The sequence below is a fragment of the Megalobrama amblycephala genome, linkage group LG13, assembly GCF_018812025.1.
Source record: "Megalobrama amblycephala isolate DHTTF-2021 linkage group LG13, ASM1881202v1, whole genome shotgun sequence".
NCBI classification, from domain to species: domain Eukaryota; kingdom Metazoa; phylum Chordata; class Actinopteri; order Cypriniformes; family Xenocyprididae; genus Megalobrama; species Megalobrama amblycephala.
In genome coordinates this window covers 27,702,523-27,726,812 of record NC_063056.1, presented here as the reverse complement: position 1 = coordinate 27,726,812, position 24,290 = coordinate 27,702,523, and the positions used below count along the sequence as shown (strand labels likewise).

The 24,290-nt window shown below is 35.9% G+C and overlaps 2 protein-coding genes across 5 annotated transcripts in view; one reads left to right on the top strand and one right to left on the bottom strand.

The window, feature by feature from the left end:
* mc2r (melanocortin 2 receptor) overlaps positions 1 to 6,601 on the bottom strand; it is a 17,898-nt gene extending 11,297 nt beyond the window's left edge. Inside the window, exon 1 of the mRNA XM_048153789.1 lies at positions 3,227 to 6,601. The gene's annotated coding sequence lies outside the window, so the exon portion shown is untranslated. The remainder of the gene's footprint in view (positions 1 to 3,226) is intronic.
* The window catches only part of lmna (lamin A), a 27,776-nt gene extending 3,486 nt beyond the window's left edge, over positions 1 to 24,290 (top strand). For 3 of the 4 annotated variants that reach the window (XM_048153785.1, XM_048153786.1, XM_048153784.1), the window contains 12 exons: positions 249 to 627; positions 15,104 to 15,260; positions 16,831 to 16,956; positions 17,135 to 17,305; positions 17,538 to 17,663; positions 18,156 to 18,376; positions 20,061 to 20,355; positions 20,437 to 20,544; positions 20,627 to 20,746; positions 20,850 to 20,909; positions 21,324 to 21,539; positions 22,227 to 24,290. In XM_048153785.1, the coding sequence (XP_048009742.1) occupies positions 281 to 627; positions 15,104 to 15,260; positions 16,831 to 16,956; positions 17,135 to 17,305; positions 17,538 to 17,663; positions 18,156 to 18,376; positions 20,061 to 20,355; positions 20,437 to 20,544; positions 20,627 to 20,746; positions 20,850 to 20,909; positions 21,324 to 21,539; positions 22,227 to 22,262 (1,983 nt within the window). In that variant the 5' untranslated portion in view covers positions 249 to 280 and the 3' untranslated portion in view covers positions 22,263 to 24,290. The remainder of the gene's footprint in view (positions 1 to 248; positions 628 to 15,103; positions 15,261 to 16,830; positions 16,957 to 17,134; positions 17,306 to 17,537; positions 17,664 to 18,155; positions 18,377 to 20,060; positions 20,356 to 20,436; positions 20,545 to 20,626; positions 20,747 to 20,849; positions 20,910 to 21,323; positions 21,540 to 22,226) is intronic. The other variant, XM_048153787.1, reaches the window with a different exon arrangement.

Sequence of the window (24,290 nt, the reverse complement as noted above, 5' to 3'; positions counted from 1 at the left end):
TTGGGCGTGGCGGAAAGTGTAAGACACAAAGTGAGGGAGAAGGATTGTGGATAGGGAGGGAGGGAACATGAGAGGGATGGAGTTAATAATTAAATCTTTTTTATTTTTTTATTTCTATAAATAAATTGCAGTATCCGTTTCAAACTGTCATACTGTGACTGTAAGAGATGTCTGAACGTATCACCTCTGAAATATGTCTCTCCTCTTTCTATTCTATCCTATTGTATTCTGTTCTACTTTCTGCACAGTTTCAAGCTAGCAGTAGTAGTTTCAGTCTGCTATGGAGACTCCAGGTCAGAAACGAAGCAGCCGCGGAGGGGCGACCACCGTCCTGTCCCCCACCCGCATCACTCGGCTGCAGGAGAAAGATGACCTGTGCAACCTGAACGACCGTCTGGCGGTCTACATCGATAAGGTGCGCTCTCTGGAGATGGAGAACGCAGGTCTGCGTATGCGCATCACCGAGTCGGAGACGGAGATCAGTCGGGAGCTGAGCGGCATGAAAGCGGCGTACGAGGCAGAGCTGGCAGATGCCAGGAAGACTCTGGACTCGGTGGCCAAAGAACGAGCCCGACTGCAATTGGAGCTCAGCAAGGTGCGCGAGGACTACAAGGAGTTGAAGGCCAGGTACGTGTGCAGATTATGGTTCATTCATCCAAAATCCATCTTTCATTTGCACTTTTTTAAGTTTAAAAGCACCCTTCATTTTTGAGTGAGCGAGTCATTTAATCCTGGAAACCAGTGTTATTCCAGTGAGTTTGGAGTTATAGCAGTAGCAATTACCATGACTCATTCCACCCAGGAATCTACAGCAGTTCCATCAGGTTTAGTTTCTGAACAGTGCGGCTTACAGTCCATAAGACTGTGACACCAAAGAGCTGCAGACACTTGCTAATATGAGGGCTTGCCCTGTTTTTCTCTCGAAATTTCTTTCACACATCCAGGAGATAAGTTTAAACGAGCAGAACGGTGCCGACCCCTGGGCTCTCAGCCTAGTCCTCAGCTAAATTTAGCTGAACCATGACGACAAATTTCGCCACTGAACATCTGCTTATTGCTCCTGTCACTAAGGCTGTGTTTGATGCATTTTAAAGTTAAATTAAATTTAAATTGAATTAAATTATAATAATGTAATCGAAGAGAAAACAAATCAACAGTATTATGCTGTTTTGTACACAATGATTTTTAACCTCAGTAAGTCTTTTATTTTATTTTTATTTGATCAAAAATACTTAAAAAACAGAAATACTGTGGAATATTATTGCAATTTAAAATAGCTGTTTTCTGTTTTAATATATTTTAAAATGTAATGTCTGTTATGGCAAAGCTGAATTTTGAGTAGGCAGTCTTCAGTGTCACATGATACCAGTGTTGGGGGTAACGCATTACAAGTAACTTGAGTTACGTAATCAGATTACTTTTTCAAGTAACTAGTAAAGTAATGCATTACTTTTTCAATTTACAACAAAATATCTGAGTTACTTTTTCAAATAAGTAACGCAAGTTACTTTTCACATTTATTGACTGACAGATCTCCTGTCCCCATATTGAGAGAAATAAAGTGCAGAGTGTGTTGTGTGCGCTGTGTAAGCATGATGATTATTATAGTTTTAGACTAAATGTGAACATGCATTTACTCATTTCACTTGCACGAAAACATTCAGTATTCCTCAAAATGAATAAAAACAGTGAAATGCAATCTCAGCAAACCTGTAATAATAAACTATATTAAATTACACAAATATACTTTGTATTTAATCTCAATTATTAACCAATGTCTTTGCTGCTGACCTTCAATATACCTAATTCAGCCATACTAATAATCAAAAAATACTTTAGATTAGATTTAGAAATAAGAACTAGAACTTCTTTCTTCTCTATTATATTTTTCTTTAATCCAGAATGGCAGCACAGCTGAAAGTGTACAGGTGTAAATATGCATTTCCTTCAGCCTGAGGCTTATTGATTTCACTTTTGGTGTAAAAGGGCCTTTTTGCCAAAAATATAACTTTTTTGTTGTTATTAAAAAACAAACAAGCAAGCCCAGCCCCGGTGAGAAAAAGTAACGCAAAAGTAATGTAACGCATTACTTTTCATAAAAAGTAACGAAGTAACGCAATTAGTTACTTTTTTAGGAAGTAACGCAATATTGTAATGCATTACTTTTAAAAGTAACTTTCCCCAACACTGCATGATACTGCTGATTTGGCGCTCAAGAAACATTTATTAGTATTTAAGTATTATGTTAAAAATAATATTATTGTGGGAACTTTTTTTAGGATTATTTAGTGAATTGAAGGATAAAAAGAACAGCATTTTTTGAAATGGAAATATTTTGTAACATTATAAATGTCTTTACTGTCACACTTAATGTATCCTTGCTTAACAGATGTATTAATTTCCTTTAAAATTGTACTAAATTTTGAACGATGGTGTATGTACACATCCACACACACCATCTTTGCTCAGGTATGTGAGGTGTGAATGTGGGTGTGTTGAGTTTGGCTGTTGGATTGGCCACCACGCCCTTTACAACAGGTTTAGTGTGACGGTTTCTGGTTGATTAGTGAATTCACATTTTCATCATTCCTGTGTCTACTGTGGAAATATTTTAAAGTGGCCACTATTTTTTCAGTGATTAAAGAAGATAGATAACATCTTTGCACTGTATATGTTTAATCAATAAGCCAGCAGATATATACAGTATATGTTTTTGGAATCCTCCCTTCAGTAGGACATCACATGTCTACAGAATAATGGTTGGAATTAGGGTTGCATGATAAGACTAATTATTTTAATGCTATGCCTGATAACCGATAAACAAAATTTTTAATATAATATAATCTATTTAATTAAATAAAAAATAAGTCAATAAAAAAATCATAAAATCAATCATTTTAAATGCTACAAGTGAATTTAGGTATCATAACATAATGTAAGTTATTAAATTGTGATTATTATTGTTTTTTTATTACATTTTGGTTATATTTGCTGAAGATTACATTTAAAGTGTTATTAAAATATTAGTATTTTTGAAGATTAACTTGACTGTTAGATTATGGTAAAACTAATCTTTAAGTGACATGTGAAGGCCAAGTATGAAATCCCATACTCTGAATTTGTCCTCTGCATTTAACCCATTCAAGTTAGTGCACACACATTAGGAGTGAATACACACACACACACACACACACACACACACACTGCACACCATGGACACACACACCTGGATTAGTGGGCAGCCATTTTGCTGTGGCGCTCTGGGAGTGATTGGGGGTTAGGTGCCTTGCTCAAGGGCACCTCAGTTATTTCCTGTTGATATTGAGAATCGAACTTGCAACCTTCAGGTTACCAGTCTGATTCTAACCACTAGGCCATGACTGCCCTGTAAAAACATGAAGTATGAACATTAAACATACAGTATTAGTCGATACCAGTAAATTAAAAAAATCTTGAATATTGGCTAATAACCAATATGGTAGCCTACCAATATATTATGCATCTCTAATTGCATTTATAGTTTTCAGCATGCAATGTGCAAATCTTCAATATTAAATGTAAGATGCTGTAGGTTTTATTCATTCATTCAAACACAGTTTGGCAATAACTAATCACATTATGTCAGAGAAAAGATCATCTATATAAAACTAAGAAGTAACTACCCATCATAAAATCTAGTTACTTATCATGCATCCTCATTTGTCCTTTGCACTTGAATTGTCCAATATCACTGTACTTTAAAGATATCCGAACTCCAGAGAGAAACCATTTCAAACTGTTCACTACCACTGATAGAGTATATGTACATCCTTATAGTTTATTTAGAAGCAATGTATTTGTCATCCAGTGATTGTCAGTATGATAATCTATTGTTTATCTTGCTGTCTCTATGGTAGTAGACTTTAGTCAATGCCCGGGCTTAGGCAAGAGGCATGTTCAGACCCATTAAGGGTGTGGTTTAAAGACAGATAGACATCGAAGCCAATGATGTTCTTTCACTGATGATGCGTAACAAGTTAAGGGTTTAGAGAAAGGCTTTGTGAGTCATATTCATTCATTTCATAAGGTTTGTGGGGAAGTCGGCAGAAGGCGATGATCTTATTTCAGAGAGTCCCAGGGTTCCAGTAGCCCTCATGAGTTCCTGTAAGCATCTATCACTCTGTGAATGCAGATGGACGTGTACACTCATTGGGTGCTGAGCTGTTTGGTAGTGTTTGGTTTCCACAGCAACCATGCGGCCTTGCCAGGGTGTGTGAGAGGTTCTGACTGGACTGAGTGGTGACTCATGAGCTTTAAGTAACTGTGAGGGAAGCACTGTTTACTCTCACTTTAACCCCTCACCTCAAAAAGAAAGCCATGTAGTAGCCCTATTTTATTCCAGTGAGTTTGATACATTTGCATTATACTTATGTGCTTAGCAGATGTTTTCTTACTGAAGCGACTTAGAACTCTCCATAAAGATTCCAGTTGGAAAATGAATGGGATTATATAGCTCTATTGCCACAGGAGAAGTTCCACAAAGAACATCTAATGAAATATTTTAAATGAAATGAAATGTATTAAATATATTAAATTAAATGAAATATATTAAATAAATATTTCTATGAGCTAAGCTTTGCAAAATTACATTTTAAATGAACAACAAGTTTTAAATTGACAATATTTAAAAATGTTCTTGTTGTTTAGCAGTGGATTGTTTTAAGGGTGCTTGTTATATGATTACTCCTGTACTTTGACATCAGTTATCGTTTAGAAAACTTAAGGGTCAGACAATTTCTTGAATGGGGAGTCATGCCGGGTCATGCAGCAGGTACAGATCACAGCTAGCTGTGTGTGCGCGCACATGCTGTAAAAGTACATGTGCTTGTGGCTGCTGTTGCAGCATTTGGCTTCTGTGGGCATTGTCAGACAGAAGATTGTATTATATGTGTATTTCGCTGTCTGAACTCTGTTGACAGCTGCAGTGTAGGAGTCAATGACTGAAATGTGGAAAGACTACAGCTGGAAACTGAGCAGATGAAATGCATCTTTCAATTCATACTAAAAGAGAAGCATGTCATCACTTACCTTTCATTTAAAATGCTGTAAATCCCCTCAGTGTTCATTTAGGCAATACAATGAAACTGTACTTGGTTAAGGTCCAGAATAGGAACTCTGAAATGAGTCAGTATTTGTCTAAATGATTAAAAATACTAACTCTAACCTGCTTTTTAGTTGAACATTATCTGACTCTGCATGCATTTTCAGGTATGTCCTGAGCCCCCATTCACACAATGATTTTTTTTTTCAGGCTCGAGTGTGGGCGGTAATCAGGACATATTTATTATCTTAGTCTTAGTCACTCCATTATTCCAGACTCTGGAGAAAAGGAAGTGCGTCCTTAAAAAAAGATTAGAGTATTGAACTTGAGAGTTATTATCAGTTTTATCACTGTAAAAAATTAACTAGTCTTCAACTCATGTACTCTTTGTCTGAGATAACTGAGATTGAAAGTATTTTCACTTCTTATCACTTTTACTTCCATAGTGTGAGGCTTTGAAAAGGGACACCCTTTCAATTTATGTATGGGCGTTTCTTAAATTTTTAAAGTTTTTTTTGGCCATGTGGTCTCTTAAAACTCACTTTTCACAGTTTATTTAATTAGTGTTAACAATGCCCAACAGTGTACGTACATGCTTGACAGGAGAAGTCATTTGTTTGTCTATTTTTCCCTCAACCAACAAATGTCATTAATTTCAAATAATGTGTTAACAGTATTTTGTGATTTACATGATATTTATGTATCCTGTATTTAAAAAAAAAATATATAGTAAAAAGTTTTAACACATTTTTATATGAATTTTTAAATGAATATGAATATTTGAAAATAATAATAAAAATATAATATGTTTAAAAAAAAATCAACTACTAGGATATTAAAGTGTCATATAAAGAAACACCTTTACATTTAAATCATTGTTATTTTAGACATCTATCTTTGATCCCAGGCCCTCATATGCATTCTGTAAATGCTCCTTTTTATTAAATCATATTCATATTATTGTTAAGCACTGAAGAATTCATGAACCGCTTTATCGTTTAATGCTCACTGGTTTTTATGGTCTGTATTCTTTTAAGCTGTTGCTTAAAGGGCAAACAAAAAGACTTTTGGCAGCTTTCAAACATGAAAAAAAATCTTCAGTGAGACATTTCCTGCCCCTCCCTCACCCCTCTGCAGGTTTTCCATTGACTGGCTTACCTGGTGCATATATTATTAGTCTGGTTACGGATATCCAACAAATGCACTCCACCCTGTCAACAACAGATCTCAAACATCGTTTGTGCTTGGGGTTTTACCCGTCTATGAACGTTCTGCCTTTGAAATCATAATTATAACCAATGGTCATTTAAATTATTTAATGCTCTTACTAAAAAGTGCCACATATACAGTACACATGTAGTATCATGCAATTACCATGGTTAATGAATATGGTAATTACAACCTTTAAGGTTACTTTACTAGTGTTGTTGCATCTTGTCAGTCTGTCAAGTTTATGCAAAGTATTTTCAGTTGCTAATGTGAAATATTTTCCCATCATTCCCTCTGGCTTTTCCATTATCAGAGTAAACACATGGCAATGAACAGTTATCAAATGCTTCTAAGAAGCTTCCTGCACAAGTCACGCATCATTTTTAAAATAGACGATCCCTCTGTGGTTATGTCATTATGAGTTTTATAGTGTGTACCATGAAAATTATACCTAATGAGTGTACTTTTGAGTGTTATACTTCGGGTGACAGTTGACAATGAGGATAAAGCTTGATCTTACAGACATTACAGTGTTTCGTTGTTTAGTTCAGGGCTGTCCTGCCTAAAAAAGGAATAAAATGGGATTTTCCTATATTAGGCAATTTTCCTTCATTTTAACTTTCTAAGATCTCTACAGTATATCAACTTCAGCAGGCACCTGTGTGTTCAGACGGCCCAGGATAGATCGAATAGCTTGTATGTTCAGCACACCAAATGCATTTGAATAGATAGCCTTCTCTTCTTTCTCAGTGAATATCTCTTTCATTCTGAGAGGAGCAGGCTCTTTTTCTCTGTCTTTCCCTCTGGCCCTTTCTTTTTTGTGATGTGATCACCGCTGTAGGAAAGTTCTGTTTTCTCTGCTATCCTGACCTCACTGAAGATCGACTGTCCTTACTGTCTCTTGTTACTTGTTACAGGAGAATGATGCAGTGAGGATATTTTAACATCACATCTGTTTCATGTTGTTTTTTTTTTTTGTTGGTTTTTTTTTTTTTTTTTACATACCTATTGGACATCTGTTTTCCTTTCTCTGCCATGTAAAGCCTTCAAACATTCACTATTTGTGAATGTTATACTGGTAAAAAAAAAAAACATTAAAATTTTTAGTTAGTATATAATGCTGCTTAGCGGTGGTCCACAAATGATTTAGATTAGGGATATTCCATTAAAGTAGTTCCTTTCTAGTAATGGTCTGGGCTGCGTTTCCCAAAAGCATCGTAAGCTTAAGTTGATCGTAGCTCCATTGAAACCAATGGAGCTACGATCAACTTAGGCTTACGATGCTTTTGGGAAACGCTACCCTGGACAATGATCAACTTACACTTTTTCAGTAGCGAATAAAAGACTTGTAAGGTTATTAAATGAAATAAGCAATGTGTAAATTTTGCAGAAATATTTTGTTGTAAAAATTAAGACAATTTAATAGTCATAATAGTCTCTCTAAGAGATCTCTCTCATAAGAAGCTATTTCTAATGCATTAAATAATGCAGAATTTTCAAAAGACATCCTTTGGTATTAAAATGTTTTTTTTGCAAGTACTAAAAATAAATTTAAAAAGCTGGTAGATCGTGGTTATGGGTTTGATTCCCAGGGAACACATATACTTGGCAAATACACAATAAGTTGCTTTGGATAAAAGTGTTTGCCAAATGCGTTAAATGTCAACTGGGAATCTGAAGCAAGCATGCTTGCATTGTACACAGCTTTGTTGATTATGCTGGGAGCGATCTAGTTTTGTAACTTGCCTCTTGCTTCCAGTGAAGCAGCGACATGTGGCTTTCCATTGTCATGACAATTAGCACAGCTCGTTTTCCTCCTGCTGTGTGTTTGTTTATAATTACATTAATTTATGAGAAATGGTTCTAAGTCCGGATCTGGATCTCTCTCCTAGATTTTTTTTTTCTTTCTTTAATCTAGAACATTACATATGCACATTCTGAAAGATATCTTTTATCTTGTTTGATGTCATGACAGTAATAAATAACACAATTGTGTGATGAGTGATTCAAGATATTTTTTTTAAAATTATTACAGCCATTGTTTTCTCAGGCACTGTCCGGGCTTGTTACTGGGTATTTAAATCCTTTCAAAGAGGTGATCGAAATAAGAAAACATCCTGATTTTTGAAGAGATTTTGAAGCTTCTAAATTAGTTCGAGTAGATTTAGTAGAGACCATCTAAAGAGCTGCTTGTACTCTGAAGTGTGTGTGTACTGTATGTGTGTTTGAAGTCATTAATTATAAATCATTTTAAAATAATGGGCATATAAAATTTATTTTCCATACTCGTCTAGACACGCATACATATTTGGGTGGACACGCACACACTTTTGATGGCATTTTCAACTCCAAATTGCAATTTTTTTTTTTCTTAAAATGTCAAATGTAAAATGCGTGCATGCACGCATCCCAAAAGCACATGCAGTGGTGCCTCATTTGGATGTGGTTGGATCTGGAAAGGCTTTGGACTGACTGACTCATTCGGTCAGTTATGTAATCACCATCTACAGACTCTAAACTAAAGATCAAACGTGTTTTTCATTTGCAAGTGATTTGTTGAGAGTTCAGAGTGAGCTTGTGTGCGGAGATGATTCCATGTAAAGCAACGCAGTGTAGTTCTGTTAAGACACCAAACTATTACTGAAAGACAAATATACTTTAGCGTTCATTCGTAAACAAAGCCATATACACGTTTGTGATTATTCTTAACAGTATGAATGTGGATATGTTAAAGATACACTCAGAATTTTTTTTTCCTTCGTTTAAAAAAAATAATAATAAAAAAAATACGCTTAAAGAAATGAATTAAAGTAAAATTATGTACACTCACATGATTGGCTCCAGTCTTATAAGCTTAATACTTTTTTAATATTACTTGGTTTTTAGCAGTCAAATACTACTTACTTATACTTACTTAGATTCCACATTTAAGGATTATGTTTATGACATACTTTACAAACAAACTCTGTAGTGTTACTGAAATGACCTGTCCCTTTTTAACAGTAAATTGCCCAGTAGTATTTTCTGCGTAAATCTGTTTAAAAATGCCTGTGGTTCTGAAAGAAGGAATTGTCACGTGGCAGTGCCATGTGACTCATAGCCTGAGCTGGTGTTTGCCTTTTGCCAAATCATCATAATGGGGAACACTGACAGAGTAGTACAACACACACACACAAATACACACAATCTCCATCCCATTCTTAACCAAAGGCAGCTGCAAACAGGCAAACGTTATATATGGAGAACCGGAGATGACAGTGGAATCTCGTTATGTTTATTCCATGGAAAAATCAGTGGAAAACTGTTTAGATTGTAAGGCTGGAGACCCTCCGATGCAGATTATGTTAGAATGGGCTTGTATAAAGAGAGGGAGGAGAGAGGGTTACTGTAATTGGTGCTGTTCTGGTGGCGTGTATGAGCCATGGGCGTAAGGGAGAGAGTGAGTCATCATCAGCTCCTAAACGCAGAGCTGCCACGCTGGCAGGGCCTAAACCTATCCCTATTGCAGAGTATGAAACAAAAAGCGTATTTATGCATATTGCACAGGTAGAATAGAAGTAGGCATTTATGTGTGACCCCAACTCCAATATAAAGGGCCGTTCACACAGAACGCGTTTTTCCATTACAATGCGCTACTTTTACATTTTTTTTCTATGTAAATGCACTAGACGGACGTGCAAAACCGTTCTGCTCACGTCTTGCATCTTCTGTAGCATATCTCGCGCATTGACATGGCGTTCTAAAAACGTGGCGCTCAAAATCAGTTCTCGAGACCTTGCGTTTTTTTTCTCCATTCCACTGCCCGTAAAGCAAAAATGCATTCTGTGTGAACAAGCCCTAAGAGTGCACACACACATTTGTCCATGCAAAAATGAGAAAGGAGGCCTAGCTGTGCTGCAGTTCAGGCCTCCATTATTGTCCCTTCACAGAATTCCTGAAGAATCCCTAGACAAGGCTGTTTCTATTTGAATTGACGTTAAAGATTGTGATAAATTGTGCCAGACTAGGAACAGATAATTCATTTAATGCTACTTCACTCTGAGGGAATTGCTTTTAGCATCTGTCATGTGCTAATGAATCAGAGAGCGGGTATAATGTTCTCTTTGTGTTGGGTCCTCAGCTTCAGCTCCAGGATCTCGTTTGATTGTAGGACCACACCCTTCACAACCACCATTAGGATTTAGAAGAATCATAACTTTTCATAATCATTTTCCTGAGACTACATACCATTACCTTGTCTGTTGCCTTCACTGCAAGATGTCATTTTCAATCTTTTTGTCTGTTTTTGTTTAATTGTTTATTTATGTAAAAGTAAAATTTGAATGAAAGGATTATATATAAATGATATTTATATATCATTGGAGATGTAGATATCCTTAAAACATGATACGTTTTTCCTGTCAAATAAATTTTAAGTTTTAAAAACATTTCAATATTTTTACAGAAAAACTAGATAAAATACTGTTTGGAAAATGATTGTTTGCAGTGAGGGGTGTTGTGAGTTGTAAAAACAAGTGCTGAAAATGTAGACATGCTTATTTATCTAGATGTAACTTTTATTGTAATGTTAATGAAATGAGCATGCATTTAGATTACTAAAGATAAGATATTAGATTTGCACATATAGCCTAGACTAACAAGCCTCTGGGTATCTGGATCAACCAGCTCACCCTTAGATGTTTTAGATATGATTTGAATTTAAAATTCAAATCATATCTAACCATCTGGAACAGAAAGTCCTTTAACAGATCTGTTACTAGTATATATCAAATAACAGGTAATAAAATAACATGTTAGAGGAAAACTTAGACTTAGACTCATCCTTCAGTTCGAAAAAAGAAAAAACAAACAAATGTAGTAAAGATTAATGCCTGTAGTATGTCATACTTAGTTGAGTCTTTCCCAGCTGGTAAAGATTCATGTCTTTAAGAGATTTTGACATTATTCTCAAATTTCAAACCATTATAGTGGACCAATTCTGGTTCTGGAATGGTCTATTTGGAGGTCTATTTTTAGCCTATGTTTAGATTTAAGAGCATATTTTACAACCCTGTCACAATCTTTTTCCTCCTGACCATACGTTTTTCCTTCTGTTTCATTCTGTCTCCATGGAGACTTCATGGCAGACCTGCAGCCGACGAGAGTGAGTCAGAATCGCCTCGACAATTAAAAAGGAAATGTTTATTCATAGTACAGTGGGAAAATGGGGAACCCCTGTTTGAAACGTTTTGAGATTGACTCACATGTGCACTTCACCCATAAAATGGAAAGTTGAAGTCACATTTACGTCAAAAGCAGTGAATCGGTGTATTGTGGAGCTTAATGGAGGATGAAGAGGCAGAGCTTGGGCTTTGGTGATAACAAGTTGAATTACAGTAATTTGTTTTTATTCTGTATTTCAACCCAGTAAACTTTATTGTTGGCCTTGAACAAATAGACTTGCATAAAACAAAACCTTGTAGTTCATTCAGCTTATCTGCTCTTCAGTATGCTGAAATAGTTGTTGTCAAGTTAGAATATGCAGCTTTTTTTGTTAGGAAGCAAATTACTTTTAATAAGAGACGTTAAAATTCCTTGATGTTATACTTTCACAGACATACAGGCTTAAACTTTGTCCAGTTATAAAACCATAAAATTGTAATAAAACACTTGACTGAAGATGCTATGGATTTCCATACCTAAACATTGCAGGTATTCTGTGTATATATAATGAATTTAACAAATATAGATTGTAGTAAATGTTTTTGCTTGAGCTAAAAAAAGGAAGTTTGATTTGACAAGCTCCATCCCTTTATCATATTGATGAAGTGTTGTGTCAGACTGCGGTTTTACTATGTGCTTTTTATGGTTTTACAAGTCCTTTGAACAACGCCTACGGTCATTTTTCCACTCAAAACCTCCAGCTGTTGCAGGTGACTGCTGTCTATTATATGTGTCAAGCTGTAGTTTTTGAAGTAAATATAGGGTTAAAGAGGCACAGCAATGACCAAAATTTAGAAAATGCACTCGTAGACTCGAAGACTTTTTGTCAGGTTATTTTACTTTTTTCATTGCCCTGAGGGTGTTTGTGCGCGTCCAAGTCCACTGCTAAAGTTACGTGGTTTTGAACTCGCAAGTACACTATAATGAATTGCTATCAGTTTTATTAATTCGTATTTTGTGGAAAATTTGGATCTGCTTTTGAGTTTAATCTTTCAAAAATGGAGGGTTTTGAATCCAGTGAGGGTTTTTTGTGTTGGGGAAACCCTGTTCGTGGTCAACGTTTTCTCAGAGATGGCCACATGTGCCATATTTCTATGCCATTTTGCCATGGCAACACTATATTAAACATTTAGAGGGCTTTTTGTGGGTTTCTTTTTCGTCACAAAAGAGGACAAGGATAGCTGTGATTCATACAGGGGCTGGTACATTCCTCTCCTCCTCTTTCTCCCTCAACTGGCTCTTATTGTGCCTGAAATGTTTCCACTGTTTCCAATATGCCAAGCCAAACCCTTTTCCCTTTTGTCTCGCACACACATACAACCCAGCACACAAAATACACACATTTAATGAAAACTTACTGGAATTGATGGTTTTCTTGAAGTGATCTGTTTAATAAGGACTCCAAATACCGTAGTTTTATAGTATTTTTCTCAGCATATTAGCTATAATACACTTTATTTTGTAGTTGTTGTTCTTTAGCTGCCATCACCTAAAACTGAATTCATTCAAATCTGACCATTTGCCGTGTAAACTTTGTCCAGGTTGGTCCAGTCGACAAAGACAACTTGACCTCGCACTGAGGTGACATTAACACGTGTTCTTCTATTGTCTACTTTTAAAAGCCTCTGGTTGGTTTGGCTTCCTGTGGACAGATCCTGGAGGTGTTAGGAACTAAAACAGAAAACAAATACAGTGGCAGGAAAAAAATTGCAATAAATATAGAAGATAATAGAACAAATAACAAACATTATTTAAAACATTACACAACAGGAGGCTCTTAATCTTTTTTTTTCTTCTCCAAATGTGGCCTGCTCCACTGTGAATGCAGTTTTTTTTTTAAACCGTATCTGCTTGATGTTGTGTAACCAGAATAAGCATAGAACAAAACGGCACATTTAGAGTGCTGACAAGAACGGGCTGGTTTTTAATAGCCAAATATCCTAAACAGAAGAGATTATGTTTCTGGATATCTGTTTATACCCTTGACTTGGCATAGATATGCCCACCCACTGCTTGCACACCTTTACTGTAACCCACCTACTGCATACAGGCATTTACCGTCACTCCAGAAGTACATTCTCTCCTCTCTCTGTGTCCATAAAAAGTTTTAGGCTAATTTTTCCACATAAACACCATATCCTGGTGAGGAACAAAGGTTGTTTTGATTTCTGTAGAGTTTCTGTTTCAGTTTGAGTGACACTATTCCTCAAAAATAGTGATGAATGTGACCTCAAAAGCCTCTCTTCAAAACCTCTTTTACATAAATCTTCTCTTCCATGTTTTTGCATAAAATATCAGTGGTGTAACTAGAATTTAAGTAATTGGTTTTTAAAAAAATCATTCATTGAGCTTTTATTTTACAAGTATGTTGCTTTCACATACTCATGTACACATTTTCTTTACATAATTGATAGTAGCCTGCAGTGATCATGTTCATCATTGAATAATTATTAAGTAGAGATGCAGATTAGGCCTCGAGAGGCTTTTATCTCAGTCTTGTCAGTTAACTCTCATACATTCAAAGGTTTTTTTCATGTTCCCAGGCTCATGAACCATTTATTGAAAATGTGTGGCTTTAAAGTAGAGAATGTGACCTAACAAAACTTCTGTTGTTGTGAATGGGAAGTTGTTTGAATAACGTCTCTCAGGAAGGAGGCCCGATGGAATGCTCCATAGAGTCGAAGAGAACAGAATACAAACTCTAGTAGCTTTAGTAGGTTGAGTTTTAGTCTAGTTGTTGTATGAGTGTACAAAGCAGAGTTTGGACAGAGTTGTGTGCCTGGGAAAGGTGCTTTAGGGACTGAAGTGTGGTAAAGTTTAATTGTTTCAAGCCTTGTTTGGTCATCAATCACATGACTAAATTTGGAACAGCTATTTTACAGGCCTTGTGAAATCTGATCTGAGAATGCGCAGAGAAGCTCTCTAAACCTAAACACTTGTTTTGAGAGAGAGAATTTTCTGGCCTTATCCTTTTGTTTTTAAAACTGCAAACCTAAACTTCACTTTGTCTTAGTTCAGTTCATACGATAATAAAATTACCAGTCATCTTTTATTTATTGAAGTGTTTACCATTCTGCTTTTTATTAAGGTTTGTGTGGTTCTTTTCTGAAATTTCGAAATGAACCACCCTGCAGTCGTGCACATATGGTTTAAATTCACTGTTGGAGTCCCTGCTCCTGCTCTGATTCAAAGAGAGGGTTTTAAGGTTATTATTTACAGATTTTAAAGTGTCCTTGCTTTTGGTACAAAATCCCAGGCAAAAGTTGTAGGCCGTCTGATGTTCATTTGCCCTGAGCTGGTTATTCAGCCTTGCTACTTGGCATACATATTCAGTTTATAGATATAAATCACATTCATATTTTACAGTTTTAGATCCATTCTGACAGCCGACAAGATCCAATCCTCTCCTGAGGCGCTTTACTTGGGCCATGGTGCCACGCTAGTGTAGTTGTTTCCAATTTTCTGAAATAAGAGACTTTCTACTCAACCCGCAACATGCATGAATGCATATAATAATCTAACTGTACAGAATGTATTTGAGGTAATTATGTTCTTCTGTGTGTCCACATGAAAAAATGCTTTAATGCTGTCTTTGTATTTTTGTGACTGTAGGAATGGTAAGAAAGAGGCGGATCTGGAATCGGCTCTGGCCAGGCTGAAGGATCTGGAAGCTCTGCTGAACTCCAAGGACGCATCTCTCTCCACAGCACTGGGGGAGAAGAGATCACTGGAGGTTGAAGTCAGAGACCTGAAAGCCCAGCTGGCCAAGGTGATGACTACATAAAAGCTGCATATCCTAAGGGTTTGGGTGGTGTTTTGGTGCTTGAGCAGTGTACATTTATTCTAGGTTGCTACAGGGTTATTGATGTAAAATATGCACTGAAAGATGTTTTTAAAGCATCTAAAATAACTACTTGCTTGCTTAAGGGAATTTGATTTCAAGTTCTAATTTCACCAATATATTATTAATATTTAGAAGGCAAAATCACATTAAAAACAGACATATTACTTAAATTAATCTTTATTTTAAATTTTTTCTAGTAAATAAAACATAATTGTGCTCACATATTTGGGCATAAATAAATAAAACAATTGTTTAAAATAAATAAATGGAAAAAATATATATATTTTTTAGAACAAGGCAAGTTACTTTGTGATGATTTTGCCCTGTACAAAAATGTTAAACTTTAAAGTAATTTTTATTGTTATAATTGTGATTTCATAACATTTAGATATGAATCCAACTGAAAAAAACTTGTGAAAAGACGTCTTTCAGTCATTCAAATAGCACATAGCAAATAGTGGAGCTCTGCAGCCATCTACTGGTAAAAGTGATAGTTTTTTTTACTTTTAAAACTGCATTTTTCAAAAGATGGGCAAAAATCTTATACTAAACCATGTCAAATTATCCATGTTATCCACATGAATGAAAGTTCACGAAGTATCACGAATCCTCCAAAAACTGCACAAATGTTGAGAAAAAAACATTAATAAACAGAGTAAAATTACATTGGTTTTTAAAAAATATATTATATTGTTACATAATTACATTTTGTTGCCTGGGGTCTCCAGAGACCACGAAGACCACGAGCGTAACTTTTTGTTTTTTACACTAACATTAAAACAAGATATCATTACAATTTTTTTTTTATTTGTATATCTTAAAAGTGTTAAGCACCGTACAAAGTCTCATGCCATTTGGACAAAGAGAACTTTTTTTTTTTTAATTTGAGCAAACGTCGTTTGGGGTTTCAAAAGACCCTGAAGACCGCACAAGGGTTAAGAAATGTTCTCTGAGAATATATCTTTATTTAAATTATTGTATTTAAGTGTATAGGTTTTAAGCATAAACCTCACTAAATCATGGTAGATTCTCCTTTAAAAAAGGAAAATACTTAATCAGAATTAAATTAATTTATTTTCTCAAAAAAATTTTGTTTTGTGTATAAAGTAAATGCATCTTGTTTAGATAAGTGGGTCTCAACCAGGTGACCGGGGCACAAAAGGGGGCCTCTGCAAACTTCTGGGGGGCCAATAAATGGGGGGTCAATAAAAAAATAAATAAAGATATGCATCATTAAATGGACATATTTTTAATTCTATTTAATTTTTGTTTTTATTACAATAGAAGTACATATCAGCTTAGATTAGGAGGGTCTTTGAATATTTTCAAAGGAGTCAAAAGACCTGCTGCATTAGATGTTGGTTAGATGTTTAGATATTTTTATAGGACAACAAGACAAACATGCTAACAGTTTTTCAATTAGTATTTTACATAGTACAATGCTTTTTACTTTGAATTGATATAGAAGTTTGTAAAGTGAATATTTGTCTTGCAGTTGGATGGCAGTCTGAGCGATGCTAAGAAGCAGCTACAGGATGAAATGCTAAGACGTGTGGATGCTGAGAACCGAATCCAGACCCTGAAAGAGGAGCTGGAATTCCAGAAGAACATCTACTCTGAGGTCTCATGAACAAATCTACTTGCACTAAGTTCTCCTATGAAAATAATTACGCTGTCTCATGCACATTTTTACTCACGTCGTCTCAGAATTCAGTGCTTACTGCTAACATATTTACTGGTTTTGAAACAATCAAAGACATTCAGGACTTTCTGTACTCTAACCTGATGTTTTTCTACAGGAGCTCCGTGAGTCTAAGCGGAGGTATGAGTCACGTGTGGTGGAAATCGATAGCGGCCGGCAGCAGGATTTTGAGAGTAAACTGTCTGAGGCTTTGACTGAACTTCGTAGACAACACGAAGAGCAGCTTCGCATCTACAAGGATGAAATTGAGAAAACCTATAACTCCAAGGTAATAGAAAAATCAAAGAGAGAACCGCCAAATGTGGTGGATTTACAAATGACAATGAGGATCTACTTCTCTGTATGTACCCAGAGGCATCTTGTTAAACCACTGAACTGGCCCGCCCTGCATACATATTTGCTGACTGATCCGTTGCCAGTCATATTTGTTGAAATATTTTTATGTATAAAGACATACAGCATGTCTGTCAGCTAAATGTCATCCTGTATTAAATGTGTAGCTGGAGAATGCTCGTCAGTCGGCTGAAAGGAACAGTCATTTGGTGGGAGCCGCCCATGAGGAACTGCAGCAGACACGTATGAGGATAGAGGGCGTGACATCTCAGCTCTCTCAACTGCAGAAACAGGTACACACATGCACACACATAAATTTAGTCAACATGAAATCAAAGTTGCAATAGTCTTTTCTTTCCTATTGTGACGTATATCCGAGTGAAATGACTTTTCATAAAAGAAAAAAGTAAGGCAGGACTTTTTGATCGGAAACTGTTTGGATTGTTGGATTGTCATGGTTTGCTATTGCCATGATCTCATGTGAGGGACAGGTTGTCCTGCCCTCATGCCAGTTAATATGGAAGTGATGTTGTTGCAAGAGGGAGGGGAAGCTATTTTAAGTAAATATTTTGATCAGTACACGTAACTAGACGTTCATCCACATAGCATGTAGTACCACTGCAAAAAGACTACTAAATAACCTAAAATATTCACACAATTTTTTGCTGCATTGCAAGCAGTGTTGTTTCTTTCAGGAAATGCAAATCTACTTGTACAGGATATGTACATTTTAAATTTCATTCATTTACATTATTTAAATTGCACGGTTGTGCTCTGTTCATTAGTTGGCTGCTCGTGAGGCGAAGATTCGTGAGCTGGAGGAGTCTCTATCCAGAGAGAGGGACATCATGCGGCGTCGTCTGGAGGAGAAGGAGAAAGAGATGGCCGAAATGAGACATCGCATGCAGCAACAGTTGGATGAGTACCAGGAGCTGCTGGACATTAAACTCGCACTCGACATGGAGATCAGCGCCTACCGGAAACTTCTGGAGGGCGAGGAGGAGAGGTGAGAGATGGGATATTGCAAACTACACACATGCAGAAAGCCTTTTTTTTTTTTTTTTTTTTTTAAAGGTGCTACTAGTAAATAATAGAGCTGCCAATCACTTTAAATTTTAATAACATTTTACATTTCATTATATTCTGATTATTTTTTTCTTCATATTTTATAATTTATTTAAATGATCAATTTTTTTGCAGGTTTGATTTTATTTACATTTAATAAAACCATTTAAACTTTAAGAAATTATTAATATTAATAAAATTATATTTTGATTAATTAATCTAATTGATTGCATATGACTATTTGCAGAGTAAATATTGTAAATAATTTAATTAAATAATATGTCATTTATTTATTATATTTATGATTAATTAAATAGATTTAGCTTTTTTTTTCAAATGTTTTGCTAATGTTTTTAATATTTAATAAAATTAGATAAAATATTAATAAAATGTTTATTTAAAAATATTAATAAGAGTTTTTTTTAATCTATTTTAATACATTTTATCTATTTTAATACATTGATCTAATAGATAAAAATTGGATTAATGAAGACTTTTTAAATATTTTTAAATTTAAGACTAAAAGCATTAAAGATATTCTGATTAATTAAAGGTGCTGTAGAATTGAAAATTGAATTTATCTTGGCATAGTTGAATAACAAGAGATCAGTATATGGAAATGACATACAGTGAGTTTCAAACTCCATTGTTTCCTCCTTCTTATATAAATCTCATTTGTTTAAAAGACCTCTGAAGAACAGGCGAATCTCAACATAACACCGGCTGTTACGTAACAGTCGGGATCATTAATATGTACGCCCCCAACTTTTGCATATGCCAGCCGTTCAAGGCATTAGACAAGGGCAGCCAGTATTAACATCTGGATCTGTGCACAGCTGAATCAACAGACTAGGTAAGCAAGCAAGAACAATAGCGAAAAATGGCAGATGGACCAATAATACCTGACACGATCCATGATATCATGATATTTTTAGAGATTTGTAAATTGTCTTTCTAAATGTTTCGTTAGCATGTTGCTAATGTACTGTTAAATGTGGTTAAAGTTACCATCGTTTCTTACTGTATTCACAGAGACAAGAGCTGTCGCTATTTTCATTATTAAACACTTGCAGTCTGTATAATGCATAAACGCAACTTCATTCTTTATAAATCTCTCCAACAGTGTGTAATGTTAGCTTTAGCCACGCAGCATAGCCTCAAACTCATTCAGAATCAAATGTAAACATCCAAATAAATACTGTACTTACGCGATTAGACATGCTGCATGACGAACACTTTGTAAAGATCCATTTTGAGGGTTATATTAGCTGTGTGAACTTTGTTTATGCTGTTTAAGGCAGTCGCGAGCTCAGGGGCGGGGAGCACGAGAATTTAAAGGGGCCGCAGCCTGAATCGGCGCATATTTAATGATGCCCCAAAATAGGCAGTTCTGGGGTATCTCTGGGGTATTTTGAGCTGAAACTTCACAGACACATTCAGGGGACACCTTAGACTTATATTACATCTTTTGAAAACGCGTTCTACGGCACCTTTAAAGTATTTGCCTACATCAATATTTGCTGAGTAAAGCCCTCAAATGAAGATAATTATACTTATTATAATAGGACTTGTGATGTATTAGCCTCATGCAATAACTCACAACCCATCCCGCTCTTTCTGTTTAGGCTGCGCCTCTCCCCGAGTCCCCCTCCTGTCCGTGGGGTGACTGTGACCACCCGCTCCTCTGGTTCTGGTTCTGGCTCTCATACACGTGTGGTCCAAAGCAGCACCAGTCGCACCTCTTCCGGCAGCGCTAAAAAACGGCGTTTGAACGATAATGACAGCGATGCATCCAGCGTAGTCGGTGGAACTGTCACTCGCACACGCGTGTCCCAGCAGGCCTCTGCTAGTGGCCGCGTGACTGTGGATGAAGTTGACATGGAGGGCAAATATGTACGGCTCTGTAACAAGTCCGACCAGGTGAGAAGGAACTTTGGCGACCAATAAAGAGGAATTAAGTATTATTTACTTTTTATTAAATTATCTTTTTCCTCCACCCAGGATCAAACTCTGGGTCACTGGCAGGTGAAGAGGCAGATTGGTTCCGGCACTCCCATCGTCTACAAGTTCCCACCAAAATTTAACCTAAAGGCGGGACAGACTGTCACAGTACGTATCGATTTACAACGTAATGGTCACCTTTAGCTTGCATTTAAATTCCTGACTCACTTCAGTGTCTCTCTGCTGTCAGATTTGGGCTGCTGGAGCTGGAGGAACCCACAACCCTCCTTCTGACCTGGTGTGGAAGACTCAAAACTCATGGGGCAGTGGAGATCTGTTCCAGACCACCCTTGTCAGCGCCAGTGGGGAGGTGGGATGATGTTAAACAAACCATCCAGCTTTTTGAATGTTTTATTTGATTCAAGGTCGCTAAGTGACTAATTCACTTCCCTCTTCTTTTCTTGTTTTTCCAGGAAATGGCCATGAGGAAGGTCACACGCACTCTATTCCAGGATGAGGAAGATGATGAGATGGTACATAGTTACTGGCACATCTCAGTTAATGCAGTAATCTCATTATCTTTGTTTGCATAATTTTAGTTTTGCAAGGTTAAAATGAAAACATGAGTTCTTAGGACAATGTAAGTGCACAACGCTTTGTATCTCAACTGACATGTATACATATTGGACGAATTTGGAAGTCTTTTAGTCTGACTTCACAAAGTCAGATTAAAGCTTTAACGAGATTTTTGCCTTAGCCCGACTGAAATCGAATGTGTAAAGTGTATGTTTTGTTAATGGGTTGTTTGGGTGTAGCTGTAGCCTTCCTGCAGTGAATCATAGCACTAAAATGAACTAAGAACAGCCAGACTTCATCTATAATAAGATCCAGTACCTTCTCTGTCTCATTTGCTTCTGTTGTTCTCCACTCAATATCTCCCCCTGCAGGCCGCCCATAGCACATGCGGGGATAGTGAGTACAATCTCCGCAGCCGTACGGTGGTCTGTGGCTCATGCGGGCAGCCGTCAGATAGAAACAGCGGCTGCGTGACGGCCAGCTCTGGAGTGTCGAGTGCCTCTCGTTCGTTCTGCAGTGGAGGGGGCCTGCCCGAAGCTTTTGTGTCGCCCTCACACTTCATTGTGAGCAATGACAAACCCAGACAGGTTTGTGTGTGTGTTTTTTTTTCCTTCAGTTGCAACAGTATATATATATATATATTTTTTTTTTATTATTTTATATGAAAGATTTTAGATATTTTTGGGTAAAAAAAACAGTTGACAGAAAAGTTGAAAATAAAGTCCAAAATTTTGGGGAGATTTTTAATGTTTTTTTTTTAACTCTTTTAGTCTTAAAGATAGATTTTAAATAAATCTAAATCTAAAAAATATTATTATTTTTTTTTACCAATTTTCATCATTTTTAATCTAACTTTAAGACTAAAACCATTAATAAAATAAATTAAAAATTAATTAAATAAATTTTAAATACCAAAAACATTTTAATCAATTCGATTTTTTATGACACTAAGACAAAAACATCTGAATTTTTAATCAACAAGCAAATCAGTTGTTTTAAGTTAGATTTCTAAAATGATTTTAATCTATATTTTTGTAGGTAACTAAGACTAAAAGCATTAACAAAAATATGAAAACCAAGTTATTTTATTATTTTTTAACTAAAAAGATTAACAAAAAAATCAGAAAAATCAAATTTGCAAAAAAAACCAACTATTTTTAATCTGTTATATTTCTTTGTTACTTTCATTTAATATTGATGTAAAACATAAGTATAAGAAATTTGTCTTATTAAATTTACATTAATTTCCTTCTCTCTCTCTCTCTCTCTCTCAGGCTGGACCCAAACTTGACAACTGCTCCATTATGTAGACGAGCTGTAGACAGCACTGACCATCTGTCCTTTAACACAAACCAGTAGGAATTCATCCCACAACTGGTTTCTTTTTGGATCACATGTCTTATTATTACATTATATATTTTGTACTTCAGTCTTTTTTTGTTTTGTATTTCATAATCTGCGGGATAGATTTTTGGCATTTGTATGGCATAAGGCTTCATACGCTGGCAGCTTGTAGGCTATAGTTTGCGATTATTATTATGTACAGTGTGTTACTCTAATATATTTGCATGGTGGCCTAGCAGCAGCTTCAGATTCAGAATAATCGTACTGTACTCAGGGAGAGAGGCGAACAGAGCACTTCACACTCACATCATGAGCTCTCCAAGGGAATGCTGTCAGAACGCAACACGCACAGTCAATAAACCCTCTCAATCATGTGGCAAAACTCTCATGAGGTGTACTGGACTATATCTGTACTACAGGCTGGTTCTTTAGCTCACATTCAAGGACAAGTAAACATACAGTGAGGTGTCAGTTCATCTAAGACAGGAAACGAGGGATCGTTTTTACTTTGTCCCAGAAGTTATTTGTCGGTATGTTTTATGGTATTTTCACGCTACCTCTCGCAGTCAGATGGTCAAAATTATGTGCACCTAAAAAAGGGAAAGGGCAGTCAGAAATTCTATGCAGTTTTGTTACAGTGAGACTCCAGGATATAAAATACAGATGCTCTGGATGTAAAACTGCTTTGTACCTTGATACAATTGAATAGGTACTTTGTGTCTTTTGGCATTGCGTTTACAGGCTCTGACTAGACTGCAGTATGTTGTGTCTTGTGTAATAAGTATTATAGGATGTTTCTGAAAGACTTGAAGCAACTGTAAAACTAATCCAAAGTAAATCTCCTTAGCAGTTTGCATTTGCCAAGACGTTGTCAACATTTTAAACAAAAGCTGATTGAATGTTTTAGAAGGAAAACTTTTGAAGTTTACTTGCAGAGAAAGACATCTGGTGTATAATGTTACCAGAGAATGATGTCGTGTTTAAAGTACCGAGTACTAAATGACTGCAGCATTTAAACAGACAGCATTTAAAGAGATGTATTTTTGTTTTCAGCCTTAGAGGCAGAATATCATGCAAAATGACCACCGTCATTCCTAGCTTTAATGTCCTTTTTTTTTTACTTTGGTATTTGAAATGTTTGAGTTTTATTGAAACCTCGAATTTACATGTACACTAAAACATTTGTATTTCTCTATGGAACTGAGTGTTGATTTGCTCTTGTCACTCTTCTCTTGCAGTAGATGATCCAGTTCCTCACCTGGGCAGCTGTAAGGCTCCGGTAATCTGAGCAGTTCTTTCCTTCACTGCGCAGATATCCAGTCCGTTTAGAGCAATCTGAGAATAAGCTGAAACAAAAATTGGTTTCAAAAAGCTGGAATAGCTTTCGTAGGAAATTAGAAACATAACCGAGCCCACTCACAGCTCTCCAGAAAGAGGACTGGAAAATGCTGGCATTAAACTTTTATTTTATTGCTTAGCAAAGCTTTGGGTTTCTAAACAAAAGTTTCTGGGATAGTATATCTATTTTTTCTATATATATATACTTAAAAAATGTGGTTTTCTATTGCTTAAACATGCATTGGCGTTATTGTAATATGCCATATCTTTTTTTTTTTGTTTTTTTAAACTGATAATGGATTTCAGTTGTTTGTAATGGCATATGCTTATGCAAAGAAACACTTATTCATATCCAATTCTAGAGTTTTCTGTTAGTATACATTTGTATCATCAAACAAAAAGATAAAAAAAATCTTTATTTTCTTTATTTTGAATTTTTTGTTTTTAGTTGGCTAATTTCATGAAGGTTTTGTTTAAAAAAAAAAAGTTCAAACAGACTGCAGGGCAATGCAGGGAATGTTTTGTTGAAATTTTTTTTTTCTTTATAAATATCATTTACTGTTTTGTGAGGAATTTCATAATTGTTGTAATACCCGAGAGCCTTGTTATAAGCTGTGCCTTTTTTCAGTTAAACAAATAAAACCATTCTATAGCCA